Raw genomic sequence first — 18,086 nt, 5'->3', positions numbered from 1 at the left:
ATATATATCTACAAACATAAAAGAGAATTTTGTTTTCCGATAATAATTAATTTTTTTATAATACAATGCAAAAAAAATCCTTACAAATTGTTATATTAATAATAAATTAATTGTAAACAGAAATATTTTTTTGTAATAATTTTTGTTTATATTATACAGTTTTAGCTTGGTTTTGTTTTTACATCAGCCTGTAACATATCAGAATATGTGGCAAGACTTTTTTCTTCCAAACTCCCCAGTTTTTTTTTTTTTTTTTGTTTTTCAATAACCCGTTTTAGTCCCCAACAATTTGTAAATTATTTGCTAAATTTTCTTGGTTTGTTTTTTGTTTGTATATTTAATTTGTTTAAATATTTGAACACAACTTTTTTCTACATATTTACATACACCCAAGGACAAAAAAATTAATATTTAATTGAAAAATGTTAGTAAAATGTAATTTTTTGTCCCTAAGTGTACCTTAATAAAAGATCATTTCAATGTGTGTAAAAGAGAGAGAGAGAAGATAATATATGATTTTTCTTTCTCTCACTCTCTGTGTGTCTAATTGCTACAATGTTTAACAGTTTTTTTTAACAAGTGTCATTAAATTGCCTCTTAACAAATTCGTGACAATAAACGAAGAACCAACGAACGAACGTAAGTAAGATTACTACTTGAGTGTTGTTTGTGTTAGAGGTGATCCTTAAAGTTCTGTTACCGCATAATTTGAATCATCATTCATGGCGGGTGGTGGTGGAGGAGGTGGCAGATCATCGTCTTCGTTTAGGTGTTGTTGCTGCTGCTGTTGCTGTTGTGCTTTCGATGTATTTGTATTATTGTTGTGCATTATATTATTGGATTTCGGCGGTGAGCCTACTGTTGCTTCAATCGGTGGTGGGGGTGGCAGTGATGTATCGTTGTTAATCTGTCGATTTGTATCAGATCCATTTGAATTGCTAGTTGTAACAGTGTTACCGGTATTAGTGGTGGTTTCAGATGCCACCATGTGCAAATTATTACCGCCATTTTGATGGCTATATGGTTTTCCCCCGCCTCCTCCTCCTACTCCACTACCATTGTTTTCGGTATTATCGGGAGGAGGTGGTGGTGAATTGGGTGTACTAACACGGGGTGGGGGTATAGCTTTCATTTGCGGTGGCAACTTCATAGGTGGTCTTTGGAGAGTTCTATGGAATAGAGGAAAAATTTTATTAGTTTTTATGTTTTTGGATTCAGCTGGAATTCTTTCATCGAAAATTCTTAAATTACTTGCGATAATTAATATCACAATTTCGACCGATTTTAAGTTTTATTTACTTCTTCAGACAAATAACATTTTAATTCTCAACTACTCACTTTGAATAATGTTGCTGCTGTTGTTGTTGTTTCTGTTGTTGATATATTGACTCGACACTGGGTGGTTCAGCATCTTTGGGTATCTCGGGCAGGGGACAATTTAAAATTGAAGGTTTATATTTGGGATCAAATTTACCACCTTGTCTTAGGGTTGAACACTTATAAATGCCTTTATCACGATCGTATATAGCCGAATCCATGGATTCGGTGCGTGAGACATTCAAAACATCTTGTGGAGATTTCATTTGTTGTTGCTGCTGCTGCTGTTGGTGATGGGCCGATGGTGGCATACGCCCTCCTTGAGCCTGTTGTTGCTGCTGTTGCTGTTGGGGATGATGACCTGGAATTTGAGGATTCACACTATTCTGTTGAGAATTTTGACGACGCATTGTAGCCAAATTGGAGACATAGATAGATCCTTGGTTAACAGCCACCAAAGGTTGGTAAATAGAATGTGGATTATTAACCTGACTGCCATTTTGTGTCAGGGCAGCCATATGACTGGGTATTTGCTGATAAATTTGATTGGGCTGTCCATGTTGACCGACCATATGGTGTTGCTGGGGATGTTGGTGAGCAGCTGTTGAGTACGTGCCATATTGTTGCTGCTGTTGATGATAAATAGCATGTTGATGTTGAGCAGCGGCCACTGCTGCTGCCGCTTCATGAGAATGGGGATGGGGGTGTGGATGATGACAGTAGATCGGTTGGGGAGCCATCTGTTGTTGCTGCTGCTGGGAGGCCACTGTTGTTTGCCGATTGGGTTCGCTACAGACTGATGACGATTTTCAGTAAAAATCATTTGCTTCCAATGTTTTGCATTGTTTGCTTAAGGTTGCATATTTACCGTTATTTGGGCCTAAAATTAAAATCGTCACCATGAGTCTCAATTGCACGTTAAAGGAAAGAAATTTTAATGAAATATTTGAAACAGAAAAAAAAAACAACTAAATAGGAATCTGTAAACTACTAGAGAGAGAAAGAGAAAAATCTAAGAAACACTAAGAAAAAGGTCGTACTCAAGGAGGATGGCTATTTGGTAAACCGCTATAACTAACAATTCTTACCGCTTAGATGTGTGGGGCTATGATTGTGCGACGGCAAACGACCAAGCGTATGCGTGCCCATAGCCCTCATGTTCTGCTGCATGTGCACATGTGCCATCATCTCGTGCTGAGCATGTCTCTTCGAGGGATGCTGCAAAGTATGCGAGCCACTGATCACCGGTGGACTAAAGTGTCTGAAAATAAGATTTAAACGAGAATTTAAATAAAATCTTTCACATTTTACACTCTCACCCATTGTGGTTCCGTGGCAAAGTGCGTGAAGCATTCAGCATTTGTTGATGATTCTGCGGGGCTGGATGTGATATATATGAGGGTTCATCGACTTGAGCATAATCATTGCGCTTTCTTATATAGATCCAAGTATGAGAATCAACCCAGACCATAATGGTGAGCAAAATGGCCGCTATAAAACTGGCTATAAGCATGAGTACCAAACCCAATAAACCTCCTTCACACAAACCACGACTGGCAGCTAGAAAATTATGATGTACCGTCTTACAATCTACTAGAGCAGTAAGTTGAGTCAATAAACGTTCGCTGCTATTTAAATCGGCATTAACAGCTCCAAGTTTGGGTTGTAAGCCGGAGGATTTAAAAAGAACCAATGAAATTTTCATAACAGTGGCCATAGCACTGCGTGCATTATTCAGCGAATTCTGAGATTCTCTCAGTCGCTGGGTAAAGGGATTAGTGTGTCCCGGTTCACATTGGGTGTAGTGCAATAACACATTGGTTGGTAGATCACGCGGTGCCACCGATACTAAAAAGTCTGCTGGATTTATACAAAGATCTCCCACAGCTACAGATGAAGACAAATAGAGGCCGGACATTAACCACGAACCAGTGACAGCCAGCAGACCACAAACACTAAACAATATCAAAGCACAACGAGAATGCCTTGCCACTCCTACTAAGAGCACAGCACAAAGCACTAAAAGCAAAGCCAAAGTGGCTACTGTACCAGGCCAACGTATCAATTCCATTCGATCGCCATCCTGGCAAATGGAAAAACATTAAATTGTGAAGAACTTAAGTTTGACTTAAATACTTACAGATAAAAATTTAGTCATAGTAACACTGGTCAAAGGTCTTCGTATATCACTGGCAGCATTGGTGGCCAAAGTTACATTTCCCTGCACAATATTAAGCGAAACAAAGAGTATGGAAAGAGCCGACTGATTTGAAACTGGTTGGTCGAATATATCCGCCAATTCCACTAATTGCGGTCGTATGCGATTCTTAAGTGTATTCTCCAAAATGTGAGTCTGATTGCGTACAGTGGTCACCAAGGTGTCTACTTTGCGGCCCGCTGTCAACACCTCTAAGAGACCATTATGTAAATCATCATTACCATAAAGACCTAAAAGAAGAGTTAATGATTTTAAATTAAATTTAAAAAGAAGATTTTCGTTTACTAACCCAAACCAATGGCAGCACAGCACATAACAGTAACTATGGATAGGGCCACTTTTAAACTCGTTATAGAGTGTGCCGGTCGGGGTTTACGATCACAGCATCGTGTCATCAAATAAAGCAGCAACCCCAACAGGGAGACTATCAATAAAGCAGCCGGCACCGAACCCAAAATGCCCAGACTCTGTAAGTTTTATTTTTCTCATTAATATTAGTTTTAGTTAAATTTTCTTAAATTTCAATTACCTCCAAATATATTTCATCATTAGGTCGAAAAGTACTATTTATTTTATGGAACGTTATATTGTAGTGTGGCAGAGCATGTAGTAATTTAGCTATAACCGGTACTTTATACTGATCCGTATATTCATGATATTCTGCCATTATTAATTCTGTGTTTTATCTTCGCTTTTGTTGGTGTTCTAAAGCCGAAGATTTTCGTTCATTTAGTTGTTTATTGATTTAATGATCTGCAATCGCAAACTGTAAGAAAGGAAAATGGGAATCAGTTAGTTTAATTTGTTAATAATTATAGTTTATATAGAAATAATTTGTCTGCCAAATCCTGAGAAGATTTATTTACTTAAATTTTTAAAGCCACCAGATCTCAGCTTAAATGATGCTAAAGTAAAGCTGCATTTAGAAGTAGTTAACAGAGTTCAGAACCTTTCTACCTCGAATTACCAATCAGAACAACTAAGTGCCCATGTTCGATGTTCAAACGAACTAACATGCGACACCATGTACAAACAAACTAAGCTTAGAATGATTTGACATGTGGTCGGACCTGGTATCACGGCGACCGGTTACCCGCAGCGCAGAGTTTCGAACTTTGTCTTGTCCCGATTATTGGAGAGGTGACTTCGGCGTGGTGTCTGTGATTTAAATCCAAATTAAAAGACTGATACGCGCTAAAGTCTATAATTCAGAATAAGTTTGGTGCCGTGATATCAGATAGCACATAGGGAGTGACTGTGAGGCTAAGCGTTGGAAATGAGTTGGTGTTAAATGTATATGATACGGAAAGAATGTAGAGGTATATGGACCTTGCCAGCAGTGAGTGTGTTGGATGTTGTTCCCTATGAGTGTGTCGAATGAATAAGAAATGTGCTGGTGGTATGGATGAAAGGTAGCTTATAAAAGTGATACCATTGAATTCTTCTTTCCTCTGTGATTAAGAACAAGTCCTTGGCGTATTTGATGGATTCGTGTTTCAGTCTACCGAATACTTCTCTAGGTGTTGTTACCGACTCAACAGAGGCCATCCCATATGTGTGGTTGTAAATGGAAGTGATGCTTTTGCATCTCGGAAGTAAAGCAAAGGTGTCAAAAATGGTCATGGATTAGCTCGAGTCCTCGTTCTTAGAACCATGTACTGCTTCTTATATGTACACGTATAAGAAGCAGAAAAGGGGGGTAGTAAATCTTCTAGTCAGCTCACCCAGTGGTTGAAAAAGTACCACCTGTATGATGTTTCGTCGTGAAAATCCAAGCATTCGCGTACATTGGAAGGTTCCTTGAGCCCGGTTGTTCAATGGGTTTAAATTGTTCGCCAAATTTTAAAAATAGTTTCTTCTAGTCTGCTTAAAATGGGATACAACTTAATTTTCCATCAAGACAAAACTCAAAAATATTTTCATTTAACTTAAACACGCAATCAATCAGGAAGAAGAGAGGACTCGGTGTTAAAGAACAACAATTTTGACATACAGACATAAATGTCAACATGACATAATAGAATTATGTATGACTAAAAACACTTGACAGTGTTCAAGTGTCAGATGATGAGGAGGAGTTCAAAGAACAAAGCTGACTTTATGGTATGAGTTCAAAAACATTAATGTAGGAATATTAACATACATGCTGACTTAAGTAGACCATTAAAGTGTATAATAATATAACATAACGTACATATGTATATGTTTGTATGTTTGAAATAGTTTTTTATCACGCTTATAATAGTTATTAATTGGAAAATCATGAGCAAACATAATTTATTAGTGGGTAACCCTTACTTTTGAAGATACTTGCCAATTTCCAACCAAACCAGCCAGTCAGTCAGTTAGTCAACCAGCCAACCAAACAACCAATAAAGTTAGTTAAAAGTCAATGCTCCCGAAAAAAAAAAAACAAAATAAGAAACTATATTATGGATAAATTTATATGTGCAAAGTAGGCGCACATACTGCTATATATTATATTTTTATTATTTGACCGCATGTTAAGCCTACAGACACAAACAGGATAACAAACAACCACATACATACACAAACATGTCTATGTATATATAACCATAGACAAACAACATCCTAGAAAAATGGAAAAAAGAAGAAAAAAAAAACGAGAGAGAGTGTAATCAAGAGTGTACTTGGGTTCTGTGAGGAGTTTGTTTATCTCAGTAAAACCATAAAAACAGGCCAAAATACTCTGACAGACAGGCAGATAGACAGACAGACAGACAAATAGGCTGGAACAAACCAACAAACTCAGAAATCTCACACACATTTGAACATTTAAGGCAAACATACAGGCTGTCAGACAGTTAAATACATACAAATAAACTTTAGCACAAGGATACATACATAAGTAATAGTGTGTGTTTGTTGCTTTCACACATTCACATACATACATACGCAAATACTTATGTGTGTTATATGAAAATTACAGTTATTTCTTTACTATTATATCGTGTCCTTATTTCTTTCCTCAACTTTAATAACAATTACTTATTTTTCATTTTCTGTTCACTCGTTTAATATTCCCTTTTCATCGTTTTTCCCATTTTTTATTTGCAAACGAGCACATTACAATAAAGGCTTGTTCTTCACGGACTGACTGACTGGCTGAACGACTGTATATGTTGACTAACAGTGATGTCAACTATTTTATAGTGTTTTTGTGAGTAAGCACCGTAGGTCAACAGAAAGTACGGAACTCGATTCTTTTGAAGATGCAAATGACTATGAGTATTTTCTTTAGGTCTCCTATTGATGTTTGAAATTGCTTTAGGTTAGATTTATTAAAGGATGTATACTACATCAGATTATATGAAAAATGTTGATGGGGAAACATTATATATTGATCTATAAAGTTATTATGGTCCGATGTTCAAAAACTCAGTTTCTTGGGCATTTGTAGTTCCTTACGATCAGTGTTTCTGAGGGATGATAAGGGATTACAAAACTCCCTAAATATTTGGATCTAATTTCTTTGAAATTACAAAGAGTTCCAGAGTTTCATTATCCTATCCGCATGCTCTTTATTCATCTGAATCCGTGCGTCCAATTTTGTATAGTTCTGCCCGTAATCCTGTGTATCCACTCAGAATACGAATAGTCAAACTAATGCTAAAGAAGCTTATCGCTCTCCTCTCTTTAAGATAATCCATTACCACGCTTTCACGGTGGTCTTTTTCACCCACAGGTTGAGCTTCTTTGACGACTCACCACGGCCTCTTTTTGGATCTGCCGGTCCATGTACAAGCACTTTGCTCAAGTACTCGACCTATCTATTCTATGACCACGGCTGCCCCGTTGCTTAACTTCGAAAATGCAAAAGCATCACTTCCGTTTACAACCACGCAGATGGGATGGCCTCTGTTGAGTCAGTAGACCAAAAGACGAATCCATCCAATAAGCCGAAACTTTGATCTTACTCACAGATCACACTGTAGTAAATCTGATATGAACAGAGTTTTCCCTGAATATACCTGGACAACGAAGGAAAAATGTATAAGATACCTTTCTTCCATTACCGTTCAAGCCAGCACACTAGATAACAACATCTGACACACTCACCCTAGGTATACGGGCGAGGGAAGACCAGTATACCCCTATATTCATCCTGTATGATATACATGTAACACCAACTCATTTCCAACGCTTAGTCCCACAGTCACTCCTTTGTCGGGTATCTGTTGACTTCGGCAACAGCACCGAACTTATCCAGAATTATAGATTTCACCGTGTATCAATCCTCTCCAATAACCGGTGACAAGGCATAGTTCCAACTCAGCCCTGTGGGCTATCGGTTCCCGTGGTACCAGATTATGTGGTTCTCTGGTTCGACCACATGTCAAATCATTCCAAGTAAAGACTTAGGATACATTTGATCATCAACCTGCTGTCCTGGTAGCACCATTTTCCCCTGGGGTTGTAATCACACGAAGATGGGGTCTTTTATCAAGGTAACTTGCTTCCGGGGGATCATAGTTCATAGATCATAGATATGCTCGAAATTTAAGCACGGAGTTCAAGTGTAGAATTTCGCATATAAACACTTAGGTCTTGCTGGACTATTGATTTTATTTAACATGCTCATATTTATAACACTACTTTATCTTGGTATTAAGAAATAAACAATCATTCCTGTGTATCTAATATAAAAACCACTAGATTCTTCTCTTTAAAGTCATGACATCTTCGATTCTAGTATTGATTCCATCTCATATGCTTTTTGAAGATTGTGAACTACAGAACCATATCTTGCCAATTGCAATAACTCTAATTGCAGAATTGAGAGCAACTACTTTAACCAATAGCACGATGAAGTACTTCATGGCGAAGACACCATGGTATGACACCTGCTACTAATATCACAGATTCATTCTGTTAACGAAGCATAACAATTATAATCCCAATAACAGAATTATCAGTATTAAGATTCTGGGGATTATTTAAGGTCTGTGTCCTTTAAGTCTTCTGAAAGTTCTTTCCTAGGAAAAATTGCGTTCTTACCCAGTATAACCGGGAAAAGCCTTAATCTGAAATCAAATAATTTCTTTTTAGCCATGTTAATATCCTTATGTGGTAAACATCCTTCTTAAGTAAAACGCTACATTGACGTTCTCTTTTTAAGTGTGATCTGCCGCCAACTTTACATAGAAACTAAAATTCATAAAAAAAAGAATCCTTATGGCCCAAGCAAATACACCAGGGTAGAAGTGTGTACTCGTTGTAGTATATTGAAAATTTTCTACATAAATAATAATGTTTGCTTATGCTGCGCTTACATTCTTTATTCGTTGATAAAAAATTAAACCAGGACGAGTGTTTGTGCGTGTATTTTATGAAATGAAATCTCTAGTGTTGCCAAGTTAAAGTTGATTTTCTTATAATTTTGTATTATTTCGGAAAATAAGAACAAAAAATGGTTAGTCAGTTAGCTAGTTAGTTAGTTAGTTAGTTTGTTAGTTAGTTAGTTAGTTAGTTAGTTAGTTAGTTAGTTAGTTAGTTAGTTAGTTAGTTAGTTAGTTAGTTAGTTAGTTAGTTAGTTAGTTAGTTAGTTAGTTAGTTAGTTAGTTAGTTAGTTAGTTAGTTAGTTAGTTAGTTAGTTAGTTAGTTAGTTAGTTAGTTAGTTAGTTAGTTAGTTAGTTAGTTAGTTAGTTAGTTAGTTAGTTAGTTAGTTAGTTAGTAAGAAAGAAGAATTTTTATTACATCACATTCGAAGAATTACATCTACTTTAATATCGGCCTTGCAGTGCACAATCTTCGTTGGGAATAAAACCCACGACTTTCGGACTGACAGACAAGGACACTATCAACTAACCTACAGGATGCAACCATTTCACATATGAATTCTTGAAACGACATTCCAATATTCGGTATTTTAAATCATTGCATGATTCTGAAAAATATGTTCATCAGTATTTATACCCTACACCACTATAGTGGGAAGGGTATTATGCGTTTGTGCTGCTGTTTGTAACGCATAAAAATATTAGTACTATACCCACCTTAAAGTATACCGTTCGATTTTAAAGTTCGCACAACTAAGTTTTATACAAGCCTTGATGACCTTGCCGAATTGCGAAATGATCGAACTTCATTTGACTCTAGCCCCCACACAAAGCCCCCTTCAGAAAGTGACTTGAATATCCGCAATTCATTTATTAGCACTGTTATTGCAATGAAATTTAGCACAGACAAATATTATATATATATTATATAAATACAAATCTATCCAGCGTATATATCGGGATATATGCTCATATCCCTCATATAAAGCCTATTTTAGAAAATAAGTTTTTCGTCAATAAATTGCTTAAATAAATCGGAATCAAGATAATATTCAAAATAAATGCTTTATTATGAAAAATAAATCACATTAAATATTAATAACTGGTGTAGGGTATCATATAGTCGGCCAAGCCCGACTATACTTTCTTGTTTTGAAATAAAATTTAAAATTTTTCTGAAATTCTATTCCAAAAGCTGTAATTAAAAGTTAATCGTACATATTTGTTTATCGAAAATATTTAAACCAATTAGAGGTTATGTAACGTTACATATTTCGTAGTGGATTTGTCATAATAATATGATTTATTCATGCTCCAGATTGACTTAACCAATCCTCTAAAATGTCCATACTTTTAAAATACATAACATTGATTAATGTATTTAAATTAAACCAAGCCATCAATTCCTTTTCAAAAACACACCCAAAATACTGAAATAAATGACCCCCGCAATTGAAATAAATTCACAAGAATTGGCAACCACTAGCACAATATCGCATGTAAATTTATGAACCTTTTGTGTTTATGTATTGAAACGGAACTCTTTTTTCCCCAAACGAAACATTAACGGAAATAATTTTTCTTAACATAATTGCATTAAATAGTTTATGCGCATTTCTCTTTACCTCTCGCTTCATATTTCTAGAACAGAGATAGAGATAGAGAGAACACCATAAATACTGTTATTTTTTCTGCTCTTGTATCTCACTTAAATAGCGGAAGTTAGTTGAAGTAGTGTTACCAAATTGTTGGTTTAGTAATGTTTGCAAATATACAGTGTCTCTCATAAGTATTCGAATTTAATATATTATGAAAACAGACATCATTTTATAATAGATTTTGTGGGAAAAATAAATAAATAAATTTATTATGTTGTCCAGACAGTCCTTAAATTTTATACCACATTTTAAAAATTAAAAAAAAAATAATTTACTTAAACTAATTTAACTTTTTTTAAAAAAAGTGCAAAAAATAGCTTCACAAAAGTATTCGAATTTTTTGTATAAATCATATTTAGATTAGCATTATGAAGTAAAAATAAATAATTAAAATGAAATTAGTGTTTTGTATAGTAGCCTTTATTTTTAAAAACAACTTCCTAGAGTCGTGGGACCGTTTCTACCAATTTATGGAATAGTTCTGGCGTTATTATGTCCCATTCTTCATGCAAAGCAACCGTATGGTGGTTTTAGAGGATAATGAGTGATTTAAAAATTGTTCTTGTAAATATAACCACAAATTTTCAATGGAGTTTAAGTCCAGACATTAACTCCATTGAAAATTTGATGAAAGAAGATACTTAGTGTTGTAAATGATCAACATTTTCACGTACCAGGTCGTGTATTTTGGATCGTTTTTCTGTTGAAAAATAAATTGAATGGGTTGTAGTCCCATTTTGGTGGTACTAGCATGCAAATTCTGCTCTAAAATTGACAAGTGGACCTTCTAGTCTATAATTACAATAATAATTTTTTGCAGCCCAACACCGTGGACGGACACAGAACCTCAAAATATGGCAGATAAACTTGGGTCCTTTACAGTTCGTTTTAAGTTAGATAATTCCAAGGCATCTCCAAGCTTTCGCCATATCATTTGACGACCATTTGAGCCAAAAATATTATATTTGTTCTAATCGTCGAAGATAAACTCCTTCCAGAATCCAATATTCTTACTTATGAGCCTATTTGCGGACACTTAACATCGATTAACTTCGATATGAGCGATTTCCACCTTGGTACTTGACCATGCAAATTATTGCTCCCTAGTACTTTGCGCACAATTTCGACATTAATTTTTATTCACAGGACTGTCCTGAGTTCGTTGTTAATTTTTGGAGCTGATAGATGAAGGTTCCTTCGGTATTTCCTCAGTATTTCTCTGTCGTCCTGTATTGACAGCAGTTTTGGATGACTTGATAATGGTAAATACTCGATGGAATTATTTGTTCCATGCGTCTAAAGACAAAATATATTGTCGATGGGAATCTATCAAACATTCCCTATATGTATTTAATTGATCGGCCTTGATTATACAGATATAAATTAATTTTTTAATTTGAATTGATCAACTCTTTTTCTTTGAACATTTTAAGCGCTTACACAGGAAGGATTTACAACATAATTATGCAAATTTCCAAAAAATATAATGTTAAATATTCCATATAACCACTACCTGCATAATGGGTTAATTAATGGGCAATAAAACACGTGTTCAAGGATTCTAAAAAAGTTCTTAGAAAAAATTCGAATATTTTTGCGCAGTACCTGAAATGACCCTTTTTGGGTTTTTTCCATTTTCTTGGAAACCATTAATGAGTTTTTATTACTTCTTTCTTGTATTTCGTAAAAATATTATAAATTAATAAAAGTCCATTAAAAAATTTTAAATACCATTATTATTTTTAAAGTAGCATCATAAAATAACACAGTATTTCATAAAAAATAATAAATTCGAATATTTATGTGAGACACTGTATGTAGGTTGAGGCGTTAAAGTGGGTTGGTTGGGTTTCAATTTATCCACCTTTTTGTTTGTTATAAACAAATAATAGTAGTTGGTATTGACTATTTGTCTATGGGAAATGAAATTAATTGGAATGTAATTTGATAGTTGTGCCAAAGACAACAAAACTATTTTTCAAATGTAAATAACAATTGTAAATGCTGTGTTTATAAAGTAAGGTTTCTCAGATAACATTTTTTTTTAAATGTGAACACATAGGTACATAAATATTTATAAGTTTTGATTTAAATAATTTAATAAAGAATACCTTTAAAATAGTAAATATGTTTGTATGTATATTTTTGAAAATGTGTTGAACATACAATTATAGAACTTTAAAAGACTTTATGAAGGTGTGTCAATTTGTTTTTGTTTAACTACTCAAGACATCCTTTATGAATATTAAATTATGTATAAAAGGAATACCCATTGCTCTGTAAATCATATGGTTTTTAAGGATGTTTACTGTCATAATATGTTTCAATTTACATAAATATAAAAATGTTAATTTCATTAGTTTTTGGTGGAAATCTCTATTGATCCGATTTGCCAAAAATTTTGCGTCGTAACATTACGTTTTATTACGTTTCGTCATCAAACAGTGTCAAACTAATAAAGAATTTATGTGTTCGTATTCAGTTCTAGTTTCATTAGTCTCTAGAAACTCAAAACGACGACCTAAACTTAATTGGGTAAACTGAAATTGATTTAAGACACAGACTTCTATTAAAAAAATAGGGTAATTCGCAAAAAAAAATAGGATATTGAACATGAAACTCTCCGATTTTGTTAAAATTCGGTACACAATTCTTTCAACAAGCATTAAATTTAACATCATATATTTTCTAAACTATCGTTTTAGTTCCTAATTAAAGCCTATGTCTTGCAGTTTAACAATACTCTTGTCAAAATATTATAGTTTAAAAATAATGATAATGATATTGAAAAATGTTCTTGAGTCTCAAAAAAGGTGTCTTCCATTTTCTTTACACCTTCAACAAAAAAAAGGTTTATAGTGTTCTTAACAAAATATGAAAATTTCAGAATTTCTAGACGATTATAAATTTTTCGAAATTTTACGGAATACTGGCACAGGCCTCTGAAAAGAGTTCTAAAATTTCTTAGATGAAGGGTTACGGTTTCTTGACAAATTCTGTAACGTTTTCTGGTCGTTGGTAGTGTACAAGTTATCGATTCCCAACAAAAATTCCGTCTAGGTAATACACATTCTCGGATCTAATGTAACATATGTATATACACAGAGAGAAAAAGAAATATACACGCCTGGTACCAAATTTACATCAAAGAGTTTATAATTTTTCAATAACATCCGTTGTCAAAGTATATACATACGTACGACAACACTATGTTATGTTGATAACGCAACGTTATTATTTGTAAAAAAAAAAAAAAACAATAAAATGTATCAAAAATTTATGATCCTGGTGTTTAAAATATGATGGTTTTAAAAACTTATTTTGGGATCATATTTCAAGCAGTTGGCAGATCTTAAATTGTTTCTTATGTAATTATTTTAGTTTTTAACGGAACAAGAACAATTACACTGAAAAATGAATCGAAACGAATAAGAAAAGGGGCTTATAAATGACTCTTTTAGAAGAGTTGGCAAATACTTTTGTTGATATAATTCTCATTTCGTTTATAATGTTAAATGTATAATTATTTTAGTTTGTATATTACAAAGTTTCTGTAAAGGTAATTTAAATAATATTATGCGTTAATTATAATTATCTATGTTTAACAATCTTCTACGGTAGATAGTTGGGTGACTAATCACTAAACTAAGTCTGATAATTAGTTATCTAACTGATTAACAAGTCGCGATCTTAAAACATTTTTCAATTAATGATTAAAATGTGCTTTATTTGAAAAACAAAATGTACGACAATCGTAAATAGATTATTCAGGTGTTAAAATTTTATTGTTTATAAATTAATTTCATAATTATATTTCGCTCAGTCGGATGATCAAAAACTGTTTCCTCTATTATTGTATTTGTCCGCAACAGACATAAAAATGACTCAGAAAAGACTCAAAAATTCCTAAAATATGATTCAAAAATTACTCTAAAAAGACCAGTAATTCGACCCATTAATGACTCAAAAAAGATTAAAAAATAAGTCAGAATTGATAAGAGGGGCTCGTAAAAGACACTTTTAAGATTCGCGGATGGGGTTCCATTTTCTCCCAAAGTATAATTTATGATCGGAAAATGAGCGCATATATGATCATTTTAATAGTGCAGAAGAGTCATAAATGACACGAATGCGATCAAAAATGTAAAAAAAAATTTTTGTATTTTTATATATTATTTTGAAAAAATAATTGATAGGAATTAGAATTAATCCTTTGTTATTATAAAATATTCAATTAATTATTCTCTAAAACATTTTAAATATAACCTAAAATAAGATTTCACTGTTCAGATTAAAAGTAACTAAATAAGAAAATTTTAAATCATAGAAACCCAATTGTAGTTTTAAAATATCTAATTAAAGTGTTGATTCTTATGACTCAAACTTCTAACTAAAATTCAATAAATCATAAGAGTAAATAAACTTGCGGATCATAATGAATTTCTAATAGGAATTTCCAAAATTTGTTTGTGTAACTCTCAGTCCTTTGTTCTCAATTCGGAGAATTATTTCCTTAATCCTGTTTAGAAATTGTTTTTATTTTTTTCGCATTATATACATTGTTTACATGGCAGCTCTGCTTAAGTTACTGTTACAGTATCAGTAAAACAACAATAACAAAACGAGAATGAGAAAAAAAGGAAACCAGATGTATTAAGGATCTCAGAAATATAGTGCAACTTTTAAGAACTGCACAATGACAATAACAATAATAATAATGCATGGGTGGTGTGTGATTAAGAACATTTTTTTTGTGAGTGGGTATAATGAGAATGTGTGGTCGGTCTCAAAGAAGAGAGAAGTAACAGAGGATATGATGATAGTGATGAGAAGAAAGACACAATACAATTGAAAAGGAAGAAAACTAAAAAAGGATGTTTTAAAATAATACAAGTAATACAAACGAATATATGAAAAATTGGCAGACAGGGAGTGACTTACAAAAATATACATATTTTAATTACTTTAAACATATATAGAACGTACACATTTGTTAGTTTTATTTCCTTTGGCGTATCCAGTTTTTATCCTTTTACAACATGACACGGTTATTTTTACAAAAGATTTTTATTATTTTTTTTTTTTAATTTCAACTACTTGACATCAAAATTAAGGATAATTTTACTCAAGTATGTAAAAATGTAGGTTGTTTTTATGCATTTCTATAGGTATATGTTTGTATGTATGTATAGTTAATAATTATGTATTTAGTTTAAAATTTTTAATTAGGAAAAGCAGAAATTTTATTTAATTTGTGTTATCAATTTTTTTGGAAACTTTAAAATTTTTTTTCTCATTATTTATGTATGTATAAGGATTTTTCCGTTTCTTTTTTTTTCTAAATCAAATTTTTTTATATATATATGTTAGGATTTTATATATTTTTTGATAATTTCTTATATTTAAAATTGAATTTAACTATGTTATTTTAATTGCTATAGTTTTAGTTTAAGGATTTTATTGTTTAATATTTATTTAGTTAAATTTAGTTTCTTATATTTAAGGTTTTTTTGAAAATTAATTCTTTTTGTCTGCGGTTATCAAACACAATTTACACACTACTACGACAACGACGACGACGACCGTAAAAAGGACTTTACATTTTGAGTACCGAACAAAGTATGAAAATTTTTCGTATTTAACCCGGTCACACCCTCAATATACAGGATAAAAATACAGGATTCGATTATGCGTACGAATACACTAAAATATGCGAGTAAATATTTGAAAAAATCACAAACACACGAACTCCCCCGAAAAAAATAAAACAGAATGAGCATAAACTGTGTTCGAACGGTATTTATGCTGCTACAGTTATCTTTTCTTACATTCGACCATGTTCCGAATATGTTCAGGACTAGAGCCTGTTGAGAGTGAGTTTGTTTATTTGTATGCTCTCTCTCTCTCTCTTTATTGTTATTGTCCTGTGTTTTTTCTTGTTGTTCTTAATGTATTTGTTCAATAAAATTATAGTAGTAGAATGAAGCATCCATGTGTATTGTTGATTAACTTGATGTTTTATTCTTGTTGGTGGTTTATTCCTTCGTTCGTTCGTCTGATTATGATAAAGTGGTGAATTTATGTTGTGTAAGCGTTATATCTGTGGTGTAAACTATTTGCAAGCAATGTGGCTAATTTAACGTTTTTTAGAGGTTTATATGCATTCTATTGGATAGTTAAACCAACATGTTTAATAATAAATTGGCATTTCTGTCTATCTATCTATCTATCTATCTATTTATCTACCTAACTAACTATCTATCTATCTATCTATCTATCTATCTATCTATCTATCTATCTATCTATCTATCTATCTATCTATCTATCTATCTATCTATCTATCTATCTATCTATCTATCTATCCATCTATGTATCTATGTATCTATGTATCTATGTATCTATGTATCTATCTATCTATCTATTCTATCTATCTATCTATCTATCTATCTATCTATCTATCTATCTATCTATCTATCTATCTATCTATCTATCTATCTATCTATCTATCTATCTATCTATCTATCTATCTATCTATCTATCTATCTATCTATCTATCTATCTATCTATCTATCTATCTATCTATCTATCTATCTATCTATCTATCTATGTATCTGTCTATCTATATATCTATCTATCTATATATCTATCTATCTATCTATCTATCTATCTATCTATCTATCTATCTATCTATCTATCTATCTATCTATCTATCTATCTATTTACGCAGAAATAGTCCTTCCGTCTACATCTCACATCTAGCATATTTTACAAATATCTTACCAAATAATGGATCTCCGAAAAGGGATTTAGGGTATTTAAATTTTGTACTTTGTATCTCAAAATATACAAATCTTCCAATTGAATATCACTTTAGAAATAAATATGAAATTTTATTTTTTAACTACATGTTGCTTTTGCACTACCTTAAAAGTGCATATTTCTAATTATAAAATTAAAAAACGTGCCTTGCATTTATAATATCATAATTTCCAATATACCTTATATGCTATAGAGGAATGTTGTTATTGAGATAAATATAACATGTTTATGCATATATGTATATTAACTAATATAAAATCTTATTATTATTTTTTTATTTTTAAAAGACTTAAATTTTTAATTATTTTGTGGATTTTTGAAATTTACTGCATGTTTCACAATGTCGAAACAACATTTTCTTTCTTATAAATATATTGAAAAAAAAAAACAAAATTTTAAATTTATTTGTTGTTTTCAATATATTTGTAAGAATGAAAAAAACCGGCAGTTAGTTTTAGAATTGTAAAAAACTCGTGGACAAAATAATAATAAAGTCTAAAACGGTCTAATATATACTCTCTAAACTAAATTGAGCATTTCGTCATTCAAAACTTATTTGTAGGTAAACCTCATATTAATGTGAATTAATAGAATTTTGTTTTCTAAATAAAAATACTTTCATCAGATTCTAACGAACTTATAACAACAAATTTCTTTCATTCGCCCCTAATGGAATATAAATATTAAATTAAATCAGCTCACAAGGGTTAAAATTCCAATTACAAGAGTATGTGCTAAAAACGCTAAACAACAAACGCCGGCTTCTCACAATTC

At 32.4% G+C, this 18,086-nt stretch overlaps 1 protein-coding gene across 2 annotated transcripts; it reads right to left on the bottom strand.

Annotated features, from left to right (window-relative positions):
- Positions 1–270: 270 nt before the first annotated feature.
- On the bottom strand, positions 271–17,311 carry LOC119602159 (protein tweety). 2 transcript variants are annotated; one of them, XM_037953525.1, is made up of 9 exons: positions 15,480–15,743; positions 4,065–4,301; positions 3,825–4,002; positions 3,458–3,765; positions 2,637–3,400; positions 2,406–2,578; positions 2,186–2,197; positions 1,339–2,113; positions 271–1,169 (listed from the first exon to the last, which is right to left on the bottom strand). In XM_037953525.1, exons 2-9 carry the CDS (start codon positions 4,200–4,202, stop codon positions 686–688), a joined length of 2,832 nt encoding a protein of 943 aa, XP_037809453.1. In that variant the 5' UTR covers positions 4,203–4,301; positions 15,480–15,743; the 3' UTR covers positions 271–685. The 2 variants fall into 2 exon arrangements, with proteins under 2 accessions (XP_037809453.1, XP_037809452.1); XM_037953524.1 differs by lacking the exon at positions 15,480–15,743 and adding an exon at positions 17,274–17,311 and having other exon boundaries at positions 686–1,169.
- Between the last annotated feature and the right edge of the window lie 775 nt (positions 17,312–18,086).

The sequence above is a fragment of the Lucilia sericata genome, unplaced genomic scaffold, assembly GCF_015586225.1.
Source record: "Lucilia sericata isolate MDLA Ls3-8-SP2 unplaced genomic scaffold, ASM1558622v1 Contig000212F_arrow, whole genome shotgun sequence".
Taxonomy (NCBI): domain Eukaryota; kingdom Metazoa; phylum Arthropoda; class Insecta; order Diptera; family Calliphoridae; genus Lucilia; species Lucilia sericata.
This window is presented reverse-complemented; position numbering and strand designations above follow the sequence as displayed.